The 14,483-nt window shown below is 32.3% G+C and overlaps 1 protein-coding gene across 7 annotated transcripts in view; it reads left to right on the top strand.

The window, feature by feature from the left end:
- The window catches only part of LOC130443754 (serine/threonine-protein kinase mig-15), a 67,403-nt gene extending 52,990 nt beyond the window's left edge, over nucleotides 1–14,413 (top strand). For all 7 annotated transcript variants that reach the window (XM_056778538.1, XM_056778535.1, XM_056778540.1 and 4 more), the window contains 4 exons: nucleotides 621–841; nucleotides 898–1,215; nucleotides 10,973–11,107; nucleotides 11,176–14,413. In XM_056778538.1, the coding sequence (XP_056634516.1) occupies nucleotides 621–841; nucleotides 898–1,215; nucleotides 10,973–11,107; nucleotides 11,176–11,424 (923 nt within the window). In that variant the 3' untranslated portion in view covers nucleotides 11,425–14,413. The remainder of the gene's footprint in view (nucleotides 1–620; nucleotides 842–897; nucleotides 1,216–10,972; nucleotides 11,108–11,175) is intronic.
- Nucleotides 14,414–14,483: the final 70 nt, after the last annotated feature.

Raw genomic sequence — 14,483 nt, 5'->3', positions numbered from 1 at the left:
CTCCGCTCCATTCATTTTGATTAAATCTCGATTTTAGCTTACTCCACTCGATTTATTTTAATAAAAACTCGATTTTAGCTTACTCCACTTGATTTATTTTGATAAAAACTCGATTGTAGCTTACTCCACTCGATTCATTTTGATAAAAACTCGATTGTAGCTTACTCCACTCGATTCATTTTGATAAAAACTCGATTTTAGCTTACTCCACTCGATTTATTTTGATAAAAACTCAATTTTAGTTCGCTCCACTCGTTTCATTTTGATAAAAACTCTATTTTAGCTTACTCCACTCGATTCATTTTGATAAAAACTCAATTTTAGCTTACTCCACTCGATTTATTTTGATAAAAACTCAATTTTAGTTCGCTCCACTCGTTTCATTTTGATAAAAACTCTATTTTAGCTTACTCCACTCGATTCATTTTGATAAAAACTCAATTTTAGTTCGCTCCACTCGATTCATTTTGATAAAAACTCGATTTTAGCTTGCTCCACTCGATTCATTTTGAATCTTTCGGGTTTCTATTGTAGAATTATGATTTATATTTGGATCAAGGGTGGATTAATCCTCGTAAATAACCGACGAATATTGACGTATTATTTTTATTGTTTCCAAGGGGTGAATCTCCTCATAGGCACCGAACACGGACTAATGTTATTAGATAGAAGCGGACAGGGGAAAGTGTATCAATTAATATCCAGACGGAGATTCCAACAGATGGAGGTCCTCGAAGGACAAAACATCCTCGTGACCATATCAGGGAAGAAGAATAGGGTTAGAGTTTATTATTTGAGTTGGTTGAAGAGTAAAATATTACGAACTGACGGTGTTAGTGATGTAAGTTGATTTTTGTGCCGGAAAATATTTTTTTCTTTTAATAATTTTTGATACAGCAAGTGGAAAGGCGGAATGGTTGGATCAACGTGGGGGATCTCCAAGGAGCCGTCCATTTCAAAATAGTCAAATACGAACGTATAAAGTTCCTCGTTATCGCTTTGAAGGATAGTATCGAAATTTACGCTTGGGCGCCGAAACCTTATCACAAATTCATGGCTTTCAAGTCGTTCTGCGATTTGCAGTACCGACCTTTACTCGTCGACCTTACCGTCGAAGAAGGTACTCGTTTAAAGGTCATATACGGCAGCAGTGATGGTTTCCACGCCGTTGATTTAGACTCCGCCAGCGTTTACGACATTTACTTACCTAAAATAGTGAGTACTGCATAGTTTCCGTGGGGCGTTCAATCAAATTTTTTTAGGTTATGTCGATAACCTTGAAATAATTTTTTTTCCAGCTGGTGAAATATTTTTGATTCAACATAACCTCAAATACTATACCAATTATTTTTTTAATGCATCTAAATGTTCTTAATTTTAAAAAAAATCATCTGTCAGCTGTCTGCTGTCAAACGTTTTCGTTATACCATAACTTCGAACAAGTAAAAACCTTTATTTTGATTGACGTGGTAGGTCTTTGTTGAATTTTCCTTATTTTCAATGTTTTTGTGTTATCTGTCACTTGTCAAACATTTTTTATTCAACTTAACCTCACATGATATATTGGTTCAATTTTTTTTTTCTCGCGCCATTTTAGATTCAATGTTCATATGTCAACTGTCAAACATTTTTGATCCAACATAACCTCAAATACTGTACTTATTAATTTTTCTTTATCATACGACATGTTAATTTCGATGTTTTTGTGTCATCTGTCAGCCGTCAACCGTTTTCGTTATAACATATCCTCAAACGAGTAAAAACCTTTATTTTGATTGACGTGGTAGGTTTTTGTTGAATTTTCGTTATTTTCAATGTTTTTTTGTCATCTGTCACTTGTCAAACATTTTTGATCCAACTTAACCTCAAATTATACACTAATTCAATTTTTTTATCTCAAGCCATTTTAAATTCAATGTTTTTGTGTCTTCTGTCAAATATTTTCGGTTTCATTATTCGAAATATCAGATTTTTATTAAAATTTCTCACTTCTGAATATTTTTGTGTCAACCGTCAAACGTTTTTCGATCTAAAATAACCTCGAACAACAGGGAACTTCAATTTTGTTTCACGTGGCAGGATTTTGTTGAAAATTTTTGTTAAATTTTCCCAATTTCAATATTTTTGTGTCATCTGTCATTTGTCAAACATTTTTGATCCAACATAACCTCAAATAATGTATTAATTCAATTTTTTTTTCATAAGACGTGTTAAATTCAATAACCTCAACCAACTAAAAGCCTCAATTTTGTTTTTGTTGAAATTTTCGTTCTCAATGATTTTTGTGTCAACTGTCACATAATTTGGATGCGACATAACCTTAAATAACTACCAATATCAGTTTCTTTCATATGACTTGTCAGATATTTGTTGTCGATGTAACATAACCTCTAATAACCGCGAAACTGTCAACTGTCAAACATTTTTGACTTCATTATTCGACATGTCAAGTTTTCATTGAAATTTCTTTCAATTTCAATGTTTTTATGTCAACTGTTTTTCATTGGAATTTTTCTTTTTTCAATCGTGTCACCTGTCAAGCATTTTTGGTCCGATATAACCTCAAATAATGATCAAACTAAGTTTGATTTTATTGTGACCTGTCAAATTTGTTTCGAATTTTCCCAATTTCAATGTTTTTGTGTCATCTGTCAATTGTCAAACATTTTTGATCCAACATAACCTCAAACAACTACCACACGACCTGTCAGATTGTTGTTGAATTTTCCCAATTTCCATGTTTTGTGTCATTTGTCAACTATCGAACGTTTTTGATTCTTTTATTCGAGATTTCCGGTTTCTGTTGCCTTTTTGTTAATGTTTTTATGTCATCAGTCAACTGTCAAATATTTTCGATTTTATTATCGACGTTTTAAGTTTCTGTAGATTTTTTTTATATTTTTGAGTCAACTGTCAAACGTTTTTAGATCCAACATAACCTCAAACAACTGATAACCCCAATTTTGTTTGACGTGTCGTGTTTTAGCGTCAACTGTCAAACTAGTTGATCCAAATAAAACTAGAAGGTTCAAACGAAAAAAAAATTGACGTTGTCAGTGAATTTTTACAATGGAAGACGTAGAGGAACCTTATAAATACCCTTCGGAAGAAATATCGAAAGAAGAAGAGAAGGATAATTGTATATACGCCGCTAGGGAAGAAATAATCGATAGAGTTATGTTGGAAATCGATAAAATCGATAGAAAACAACGTATAGTGACGTTTATCGTCGATATAGCTTGCGAAGCACTATGGAGGTACTTATCGACGAACCCCGTACATCTAATTCACGTATTTAAACGAATTTATTATTTGAAGGATGATGAATATTGAATTTTTTCATCGTACCCGTATACCGGACGTTAGTTTACCGATTTGGAGTGGCGATTGTTGTTCCAAACCGTCTCCTAAGGACTTTTTGGCGGCCAAAACCGTACCGATAAGGATCCAAAAGGAATTGGAGATGAAGTTACGGGAATCCGTACCGGAATTGATATGTCAATGTCATCCTATCGCGAAGGATCCATGCGAATGCTTGTTAACCGAAGATATGAGAAATTTGGTTAAGTATAACATGTGTCATCTGTCAGCTGTCAAATATTTTCGACTTAACATAACCTCGAAACTCAGCGGTGACGTTTAGTTTATGTTAAGTTTCCTCCATTTCGATGGTTTTGTGTCGTCTGTCAACTGTCAACCTTTGTCGATGTAGCATAACCTAAAATAGTTGGGAAACTCGTTTTCTTTTATCTATTTACGCCGTATTAATATCAAACTTTTCCCATTTCAATGTTTTCGCGTCAGCTGTCAAATATTTCTGGTCTAATATAACCTCAAATAACTACATATTATGTCAATTTTATGGATTTTATTTCATATGTCGATCTTTTGGTGTCATCTGTCAACTGTCAAACATTTTTGATGCGATATAACCTCAAATAACTTTTGTTTAACTCTTTACGTTGCACACTTCTCAAATATTAGTAGTTCTATTTTGACACGTCAATTATTTGAATGGTAATTATTATATACAGGGTGCTTTTGATACTTTCATCGAAAATGTTCGATACAACTAACCTCAAACTACAAAAAAATTTTTTGTATTCCAACTTTCGACATGTCATGTTATTATGTCGACTGTCAATCTGGTATGACATAACCTCAAATAATTAAAAATCTCATATTTTTACATCCGGTGACGTCAAATTCCTGATGATTTTTCTCCCTTTTCAATGTTAACTCTTTTTGCGTCTTCGGCGTTATTATCGGTACAACATAACCTCAAATATGTACGACTATTATTTTTTTGTCACCTGGTGACGTCTTGTATAATTTTTCCCATTTCAATGTTTATATGTCAACTGTCAAACATTTTTGACATAACTTAACCTCAAATAATTACGAAGCCAATTTTTTTTTCATCACATGACGTGCCAAATTGGATGTTTTCATGTCATTTGTCAACCATTTTCGATATGACATAACCTCAAATAACTTTCCAAGTCACTTTTTCACATCCTGGGATGTAATTTCCACATTTTTCCAATATGTGTCGACGATTCGTTATAACATAACCTCAAAAACTTTTTTTTCATCACTTGGCGACATATATCTTTAGATGACGTTTTTTTTTTCTCGATGATTAGGGAGCCTTAGAAGAATTGCAAAAACCCCCAACTCCCAAACAAGTTTCGCTCGAATCCATTAACTCATCATCTAGCAAAACGAGTTCTACGAACGATGAAGGTGAATATTCCGAAACGTACGATCAGCGCGCGCTCCCTTCGCTAGTGGGAGATACGTCAGAGGAATCGGTGGTGCATAAGGAAGTCAGGTATGACGTAGTCCCCTCAACGGGTGTCATACACGCTTCCTGTCATCGTTTTTCTTCACTATTTTTCTCGTCAATTATTTTTTTCCATTTTTCTCTCAATTTTCATTTATTTCGTCATATTTTTCTTTTTGAATATACAGTTATTACCCTATTTTACTCAACTGTCATTTGTCAATTGTCTAATCGTTCATAAAATATTTCATTTGACGTAAACCTGTCAATTGTCAAACATGGAGCTGTCTATATCCTATTTTACCAACACTTGTCATCTGTCAGTTGTCAAATTTTGTATAAAGTATCCAATTCATTCGACATAAAGCTGTCATTTGTCAAACTATGTCGGATTCCACCAACATCTGTCATTTGTCAGATACATTAGACATAAAGTTTCCCGTATTTCATTCGACAAACGCCTGTCAGTTGTCAAATGTCAAATTTTGTATGAAGTATCCAATTTATTCGATATAAAGCTGTCATTTGTCAAACTATGTCGGATTCCACCAACATCTGTCATTTGTCAGATACATTAGACATAAAGTTTCCCGTATTTCATTCGACAAACGCCTGTCAGTTGTCAAATGTCAAATTTTGTATGAAGTATCCAATTTATTCGATATAAAGCTGTCATTTGTCAAACTACGTCGGATTCTACCAACATTGTCATTTGTCAGATACATTAGACATAAAGTTTCTCTTATTTCATTCGACAAACGCCTGTCAGTTGTCAAATGTCAAATTTTCTATAAAGTATCCAATTCATTCGACATAAAGCTGTCATTTGTCAAACTATGTCGGATTCCACCAACATCTGTCATTTGTCAGATACATTAGACATAAAGTTTCCCGTATTTCATTCGACAAACGCCTGTCAGTTGTCAAATGTCAAATTTTGTATGAAGTATCCAATTTATTCGATATAAAGCTGTCATTTGTCAAACTATGTCGGATTCCACCAACATCTGTCATTTGTCAGATACATTAGACATAAAGTTTCCCGTATTTCATTCGACAAACGCCTGTCAGTTGTCAAATGTCAAATTTTGTATGAAGTATCCAATTTATTCGATATAAAGCTGTCATTTGTCAAACTACGTCGGATTCTACCAACATTGTCATTTGTCAGATACATTAGACATAAAGTTTCTCTTATTTCATTCGACAAACGCCTGTCAGTTGTCAAATGTCAAATTTTCTATAAAGTATCCAATTCATTCGACATAAAGCTGTCATTTGTCAAACTATGTCGGATTCCACCAACATCTGTCATTTGTCAGATACATTAGACATAAAGTTTCCCGTATTTCATTCGACAAACGCCTGTCAGTTGTCAAATGTCAAATTTTCTATAAAGTATCCAATTCATTCGACATAAAGCTGTCATTTGTCAAACTATGTCGGATTCCACCAACATCTGTCATTTGTCAGATACATTAGACATAAAGTTTCCCGTATTTCATTCGACAAACGCCTGTCAGTTGTCAAATGTCAAATTTTCTATAAAGTATCCAATTCATTCGACATAAAGCTGTCATTTGTCAAACTATGTCGGATTCCACCAACATCTGTCATTTGTCAGATACATTAGACATAAAGTTTCCCGTATTTCATTCGACAAACGCCTGTCAGTTGTCAAATGTCAAATTTTGTATGAAGTATCCAATTTATTCGATATAAAGCTGTCATTTGTCAAACTATGTCGGATTCCACCAACATCTGTCATTTGTCAGATACATTAGACATAAAGTTTCCCGTATTTCATTCGACAAACGCCTGTCAGTTGTCAAATGTCAAATTTTGTATGAAGTATCCAATTTATTCGATATAAAGCTGTCATTTGTCAAACTACGTCGGATTCTACCAACATTGTCATTTGTCAGATACATTAGACATAAAGTTTCTCTTATTTCATTCGACAAACGCCTGTCAGTTGTCAAATGTCAAATTTTCTATAAAGTATCCAATTCATTCGACATAAAGCTGTCATTTGTCAAACTATGTCGGATTCCACCAACATCTGTCATTTGTCAGATACATTAGACATAAAGTTTCCCGTATTTCATTCGACAAACGCCTGTCAGTTGTCAAATGTCAAATTTTCTATAAAGTATCCAATTCATTCGACATAAAGCTGTCATTTGTCAAACTATGTCGGATTCCACCAACATCTGTCATTTGTCAGATACATTAGACATAAAGTTTCCCGTATTTCATTCGACAAACGCCTGTCAGTTGTCAAATGTCAAATTTTCTATAAAGTATCCAATTCATTCGACATAAAGCTGTCATTTGTCAAACTATGTCGGATTCCACCAACATCTGTCATTTGTCAGATACATTAGACATAAAGTTTCCCGTATTTCATTCGACAAACGCCTGTCAGTTGTCAAATGTCAAATTTTCTATAAAGTATCCAATTCATTCGACATAAAGCTGTCATTTGTCAAACTATGTCGGATTCCACCAACATCTGTCATTTGTCAGATACATTAGACATAAAGTTTCCCGTATTTCATTCGACAAACGCCTGTCAGTTGTCAAATGTCAAATTTTCTATAAAGTATCCAATTCATTCGACATAAAGCTGTCATTTGTCAAACTATGTCGGATTCCACCAACATCTGTCATTTGTCAGATACATTAGACATAAAGTTTCCCGTATTTCATTCGACAAACGCCTGTCAGTTGTCAAATGTCAAATTTTCTATAAAGTATCCAATTCATTCGACATAAAGCTGTCATTTGTCAAACTATGTCCGATTCTAACAACATTTGTTATTTGTCAGATACATTAGACATAAAGTTTCTCTTATTTCATTTGACAAACGCCTGTCAGTTGTCAAATTTGGCGTAAAGTTGTCATTTATCAAATTTTCAATTCAATCGAACCCGTAATTTGTCAATCGTGTTTCCTGTCCTTAGTACGACATGTATCTGTCATTTGTCAATGGTATTATACTTGGTGATTCGGCTGTCACTTGTCATTTGTCAAACAGCGATCTTCCATTTTCTTTACATCTGCATCCATGTTCCTTTTCGCTCGTTATTAAAATCGGATTCACATAAAATTAACTCCAGGTGCGTATTGAGCGAAGGTTTTTCGAAATTGCGTACCGAGGTTAATCAAATTGTCCTACCGAAAATCGACGTGACCAAACCGACTAGAGAGGCCAGAATCACTTGCCTCGTAGAATTGCCCGACGTCAGAGCTCGCATCACGCACGACGTACAATCGGACGAAAGCGAAAAGAAGGAGAAATTGAAAAGGAAAAAGGACGCGGAGAGAAGTGCCAGGATTAAAAAACCGCTTTGAATTTGTTAATTGTTTATTATTAAAAGTTTTGAAATTGATATAATTGAAAATTTGAATTGTATCTCGACATGACGTTTCGAACGAAAATCGAATATTCTAGATTCTTCCAGAATCTTTCAGGTTATATATTCGCGACGTGAAATTACTAAAAAGTGTTCGAATCTTCTAAATCCTTCCAAATACTTTTAGATTAAGCATTCGCGTCGCGAAATTTCTGGAAAATGTCAAATTGACGGCTTTTCAATCGACAAACGACTGTCATTTGTCAATTTTTTATACTTTATACCACCGATATCTGCCATTTACTTCATCCTTTATGAGATTTTCTGACATTTATTTATTCATTTGTCAAATGTCTTGTCGTTCATGACATCCTGTAGTTCGTTTCGTGGATAACTGTCATTTGTCAAACATCAAATCGTTCACTAAGTTTCTGTCGTTCTATCAATAAATCCCTGTCATTTGTCAAACGTGTAATCCTCCACAAGGTTTCTCGTATTTCATTTATTTCGTTTATTCTTTATGACGTTGTCGGTATTTTATTTGACAGATACGTCATTTGTCAAACCTAAAATTCTCTAAAACGTTTTCAGTATTTTCTAACACTCGCAAATAACGTTCTGTGCTCTTTATTTGACAAATAATTGTCATTTGTCAATTATATTCATTCTTTATGACGTTATCGGTGTCTTAGTTGACAGATACGTCATTTGTCAAATCTAAAATTCTCTAAAATGTTTTCAGTATTTTGTCATTTGTCAATTATATTCATTCTTTATGACGTTATCGGTGTCTTAGTTGACAGATACGTCATTTGTCAAATCTAAAATTCTCTAAAATGTTTTCAGTATTTTGTCATTTGTCAATTATATTCATTCTTTATGACGTTATCGGTGTCTTAGTTGACAGATACGTCATTTGTCAAATCTAAAATTCTCTAAAATGTTTTCAGTATTTTCTAACACTCGCAAATAACGTTCCGTGCTCTTTATTTGACAAATAATTGTCATTTGTCAAATCTAAAATTCTCCATAAGGGTTTTTATACTTTCTGACATTAGCAAACTACTTTTATGAAATTTTTTGTTCTCTATTTGACAGACAATTGTCATTTGTCAATTATGTCATATTTCAAGAGTTTTAGTTTCATTTTTCAAAAACTGTCATTTATTCAGAATCCAGTTACTTTATCGACAGATTACTGACATTTGTCAATTATAATGTCATTTTTTAAGAATTTTTTTCGTCTTTTTCTTTACAAAAAACTGAAATTTGTTGATTCTGTTGTTTTTCAAGACGAGATAACTTTTTCTGCCTCTTCTTCGACACACAAGTGTCATTTGTCAAAAATTTACTTCGGGCTTATTTAGACGTCATCGAATGACAACTGTCATTTGTCAGTTGATGTTTTTTCCTCTTTTCGAGTCAGTTTTCAACTGATTATCAATTATTTTGTATTACAACGCCATCTATCGTTTTATTTTTAACAAACACTTGTCATTTGTCAAAAATTTGGATGTGTTGTTTATAAGTCATGGAATGACATCTGTCATATGTCGATTTTGTTGTTTTTCAAGACGAGATAACTTTTTCTGCCTCTTCTTCGACACACAAGTGTCATTTGTCAAAAATTTACTTCGGGCTTATTTAGACGTCATCGAATGACAACTGTCATTTGTCAGTTGATGTTTTTTCCTCTTTTCGAGTCAGTTTTCAACTGATTATCAATTATTTTGTATTACAACGTCATCTATCGTTTTATTTTTAACAAACACCTGTCATTTGTCAAAAATTTGGAAGTGTTGTTTATAAGTCATGGAATGACATCTGTCATATGTCGATTTTGTTGTTTTTCAAGACGAGATAACTTTTTCTGCCTCTTCTTCGACACACAAGTGTCATTTGTCAAAAATTTACTTCGGGCTTATTTAGACGTCATCGAATGACAACTGTCATTTGTCAGTTGATGTTTTTTCCTCTTTTCGAGTCAGTTTTCAACTGATTATCAATTATTTTGTATTACAACGTCATCTATCGTTTTATTTTTAACAAACACCTGTCATTTGTCAAAAATTTGGAAGTGTTGTTTATAAGTCATGGAATGACATCTGTCATATGTCGATTTTGTTGTTTTTCAAGACGAGATAACTTTTTCTGCCTCTTCTTCGACACACAAGTGTCATTTGTCAAAAATTTACTTCGGGCTTATTTAGACGTCATTGAATGACAACTGTCATTTGTCAGTTGATGTTTTTTCCTCTTTTCGAGTCAGTTTTCAACTGATTATCAATTATTTTGTATTACAACGTCATCTATCGTTTTATTTTTAACAAACACCTGTCATTTGTCAAAAATTTACTTCGGGCTTATTTAGACGTCATCGAATGACAACTGTCATTTGTCAGTTGATGTTTTTTCCTCTTTTCGAGTCAGTTTTCAACTGATTTTCAATTATTTTGTATTACAACGTCATCTATCGTTTTATTTTTAACAAACACCTGTCATTTGTCAAAAATTTGGAAGTGTTGTTTATAAGTCATGGAATGACATCTGTCATATGTCGATTTTGTTGTCTTTTTGACTTTTTTTGTCTTTGCAAGTCAGTTATCAATCGACAATCAATCGTGTTGCATTTTAACGCCATCTGTCGTTTTATTTTCAACAAACAACCGTCATTTGTCAAAGAATCGACTATTAATGAATAGATATTTCGATACATAATCGAAAAATCGATAAGAATTTGATTGAAACGCCAGCGAAATATTTTTTTTTTTTCCTTATATACCGTATGAATTAAAAACGATTTTCTTTTTGTATTCGTTTCAAAAGGCCCAAAACGGAATTAGTCCACACTGTATAGTTACTCTACCTAACAGCAACGGTATGCAGCTTTTACTGTGCTACGACAACGAGGGCGTATACGTCAACACCTACGGTCGAATATCAAAAAACATGCTACTCCAGGTGAGTTTACGCCCCCAAAAACCCCCCAATTTTGATTTTCCATCGATTTTAATAATGTTATGTTTCAGTGGGGCGAGATGCCGACTTCGGTCGCCTACATAGGCACCGGCCAAATAATGGGCTGGGGTAACAAGGCCATCGAAATCCGCTCGGTGGAATCCGGACATTTAGACGGTGTATTTATGCATAAAAAATCGCAGCGGTTAAAATTTTTGTGCGAAAGAAACGATAAGGTGTTTTTTTCTAGTGCGAAGAGCGGTTCCTCGTGTCAAATTTATTTTATGACCCTCAACAAACCCGGAATGGCCAATTGGTAACGCGCCATCGGGGCAATCCGGCAACGTCGACGCAATTGGGAGGAGGAAATTGTGTCGCGGCGTTCGTCGGGTCACTCGGTATGCGAGCGATCGCTGGAAAAGTGATTTTTTTTTTCTTTTCTTTTTCGGAAAAATTGGTGTGATTGTGAAACGTGGGAAATTTTTTTTATATATATACACTTTTAAACGGTGCGTGTTTTTCACTTTTTTTCGGGTTGAATTCGAAATTTGGCGCGAATTTGTTTCTATTTTGGTCAATTTTTTTCGGTACGGTCCTAGCAACTTACTCTTTTCCGTAGGTTATAGGTTCATGACTATTTTTTCCTTTTTATGAATTTTTTCCATTCCGTCCCTGTCGTTTTTATAGGACCCCCTTTTTCCTTATCGTGACGTCATATTTTCGTTAGAAAAATTATCGAAATGAAAATTTTTCTCCACGAATTTCGTTTTTTAAACAACTACGATTTTTTTTTACAATTTTTGAGTACGTTCTTTTTTTTATTTTCTCAAATTTTCTCCAAAATCTATGAAAAATCATTCTATTTCACGTGGATTTTTTTCTTTTTTTTTTTTTCATTTCTATTACTACCTCTCTTTTCTCAAAAATTTTATCACTCGAATTTTTTTCATTACGTCCCTGTCGTTTTTATAGGACCCCCTTTTTCCTTATCGTGACGTCATATTTTCGTTTAGAAAAATTATCGAAATGAAAATTTTTCTCCACGAATTTCGTTTTTTAAACAACTACGATTTTTTTCACAATTTTTGAGTACGTTCTTTTTATTTTCTCAAATTTTCTCCAAAATCTATGAAAAATCATTTTTTTTCACGTGGATTTTTTTCTCTTTTTTTTTTCATTTCTATTACTACCTCTCTTTTCTCAAAAATTTTATTATTCGAATTTTTTCCATTCCGTCCCTGTCGTTTTTATAGGACCCCTTTTCCTTATCGTGACGTCATATTTTCGTTAGAAAAATTATCGAAATGAAAATTTTTCTCCACGAATTTCGTTTTTTAAACAACTACGATTTTTTTTACAATTTTTGAGTACGTTCTTTTTTGATTTTCTCAAATTTTCGCCAAAATCTATGAAAAACAATTTTTTCACGCAGAATTTTTTTCATTTTTTTTAATTTCTATTATTACCTTTTTTGTCAAACTTTTTATCACTCGAATTTTTTTCATTACGTCCCTGTCGTTCCAGATCCTCTTTCCCCTAGTGTAACGTCACATATTTTTATCAATTATCAATTAAAAAAAGTTCAGGAATTTCTGCGTTCCATCCTATTCGTCCATTTTTCTCAAATTATTGCCAAAATCTATAAGAAAAATATTTTTTTACGTCAGCGTCATTTTTTCGTGATTTTTACCCCCCATTTTCATTAATATTTCTTTTTCTTTTATTTTTCCATATTTCTTACAATTCCCAACATTTATGAAAAACAATTTCGGTACTTAATTATTTCAAATTCACAATAATCACCTACCCATTTTCCAACGTTGCCACTGGTGCTATTTTTTCTTCGAAACCGGGATAATTTTGAAATTCTACGGAAAAAAAGTGAAAATCGCGACCGCAGCTTGGATACGTTGGGTGCCAACAAGTTTTGAAAAAAAAATGCTCACCGAGGTGTAGATAAGTCAAAATAAAATTAGCATAATTAATTGTTAGTTAACTTTTGTAAGTAGTTGTTTTTTAAAAATACGAAATGAACCGTTGCCACGTTTAAAAAAAAACAGCAGATATACATAATTTTTTAATGATCGATTTATTGATGAAAATTTTGTTTCTGTCGATTTCTTCTTCGTTTTTTATCACGATTTTCGAGTTTTTGTCAGTATTTATTTTTTTTTTTCATGTTTGTTTTGTATTTTTAAAACGGCTACTATTTTGTAAATAAATATATATATAAATCTACGTAAAATTTAAAAAAATAAACCTTTTAATAACAATTTTTATTGCAATATAGTGTTGTAGCACTGTACCCTGGTGAAATTAGACAAAATTAGGGTAATTTGAGGTAACCATTTTTATACTAGTCCCAAAAACGAAAATTGTGTTTTGTAATAATAAAAAAAAGTGCAAAAATTTTTTCAAAAAAAAAATTATCGTTGGATTTTGGAAGTTAATGTTGATATACTTTCAACCCCCCCACAATTTTTTTTCCATTTCTATCAAAATATTTAAACATAATATCGTATCACCCCGTATATTCAAAATTTATGTTCAAATGTGGCAAAATTCCGTTGAGCGCATTGTATATTCGATTCGATTTTTTTTTTCATGTATATGTTGATTAAAATAATTAAATTAATTTTTTTTTCTAAAAAATTATTTCGAAAGTATTCGTCAAAAAAATAATGATCAAATTTTGAAAAAATTGCGATTATAATTTGGAAATTTTCGATATTATTTGAAATATATTGCATCACCCTATATATTCAATTTTCAGCGTTTTATTTAATCACCTTGTATAATTAAGTTATTTAATTGATTACTGTTTTAATTAAGAAAATCATACAAGGTAGGTCAAAACTAATGGATAATATAGAAAAATGCAAAAATTTTGAAAATATTCGTGACTGAATTTCACTTTTTAGCAATAAAATTTAATGAGAAATTGAAAATAACGATTTTCAAATTCCTGTTTGCGAATTTTTGAACTTTTTTATTTATTTTTTGTTACTTTTTATCAAATAGTCCGAAAGTTCTATTGAATCACCCTGTAAGCTCAATTTTTGACCTAAACTATACACAAACTACGAATTCTCATTTATCTACCTTGTATATATATTTTTATTTTTTTTCAAAAAAGTGATGAAATTCCACCAAAACAAGTTTCACAAAATTGAATTTCTAATATCACTCTGTATAATAATTTTTCTTTTTATTCATACGACATTTTATTTTGATAAAATTTAATATTTGGTGGAATTTGATTATTTAAAAAATATTCAACTGGAAATTAACTTTTTTATTTTGAATTAAAAAAATAATATTTGACTAAATTTTTTCTAAAAAATATTTTGGTGTTTCCTTAAATCCACAAAAAAAATGA

The sequence above is a fragment of the Diorhabda sublineata genome, chromosome 5, assembly GCF_026230105.1.
Source record: "Diorhabda sublineata isolate icDioSubl1.1 chromosome 5, icDioSubl1.1, whole genome shotgun sequence".
In the NCBI taxonomy this organism is placed as follows: domain Eukaryota; kingdom Metazoa; phylum Arthropoda; class Insecta; order Coleoptera; family Chrysomelidae; genus Diorhabda; species Diorhabda sublineata.
Note: the sequence above shows the minus strand (reverse complement) of the source record. Positions and strands in the feature narration are given on the sequence as shown.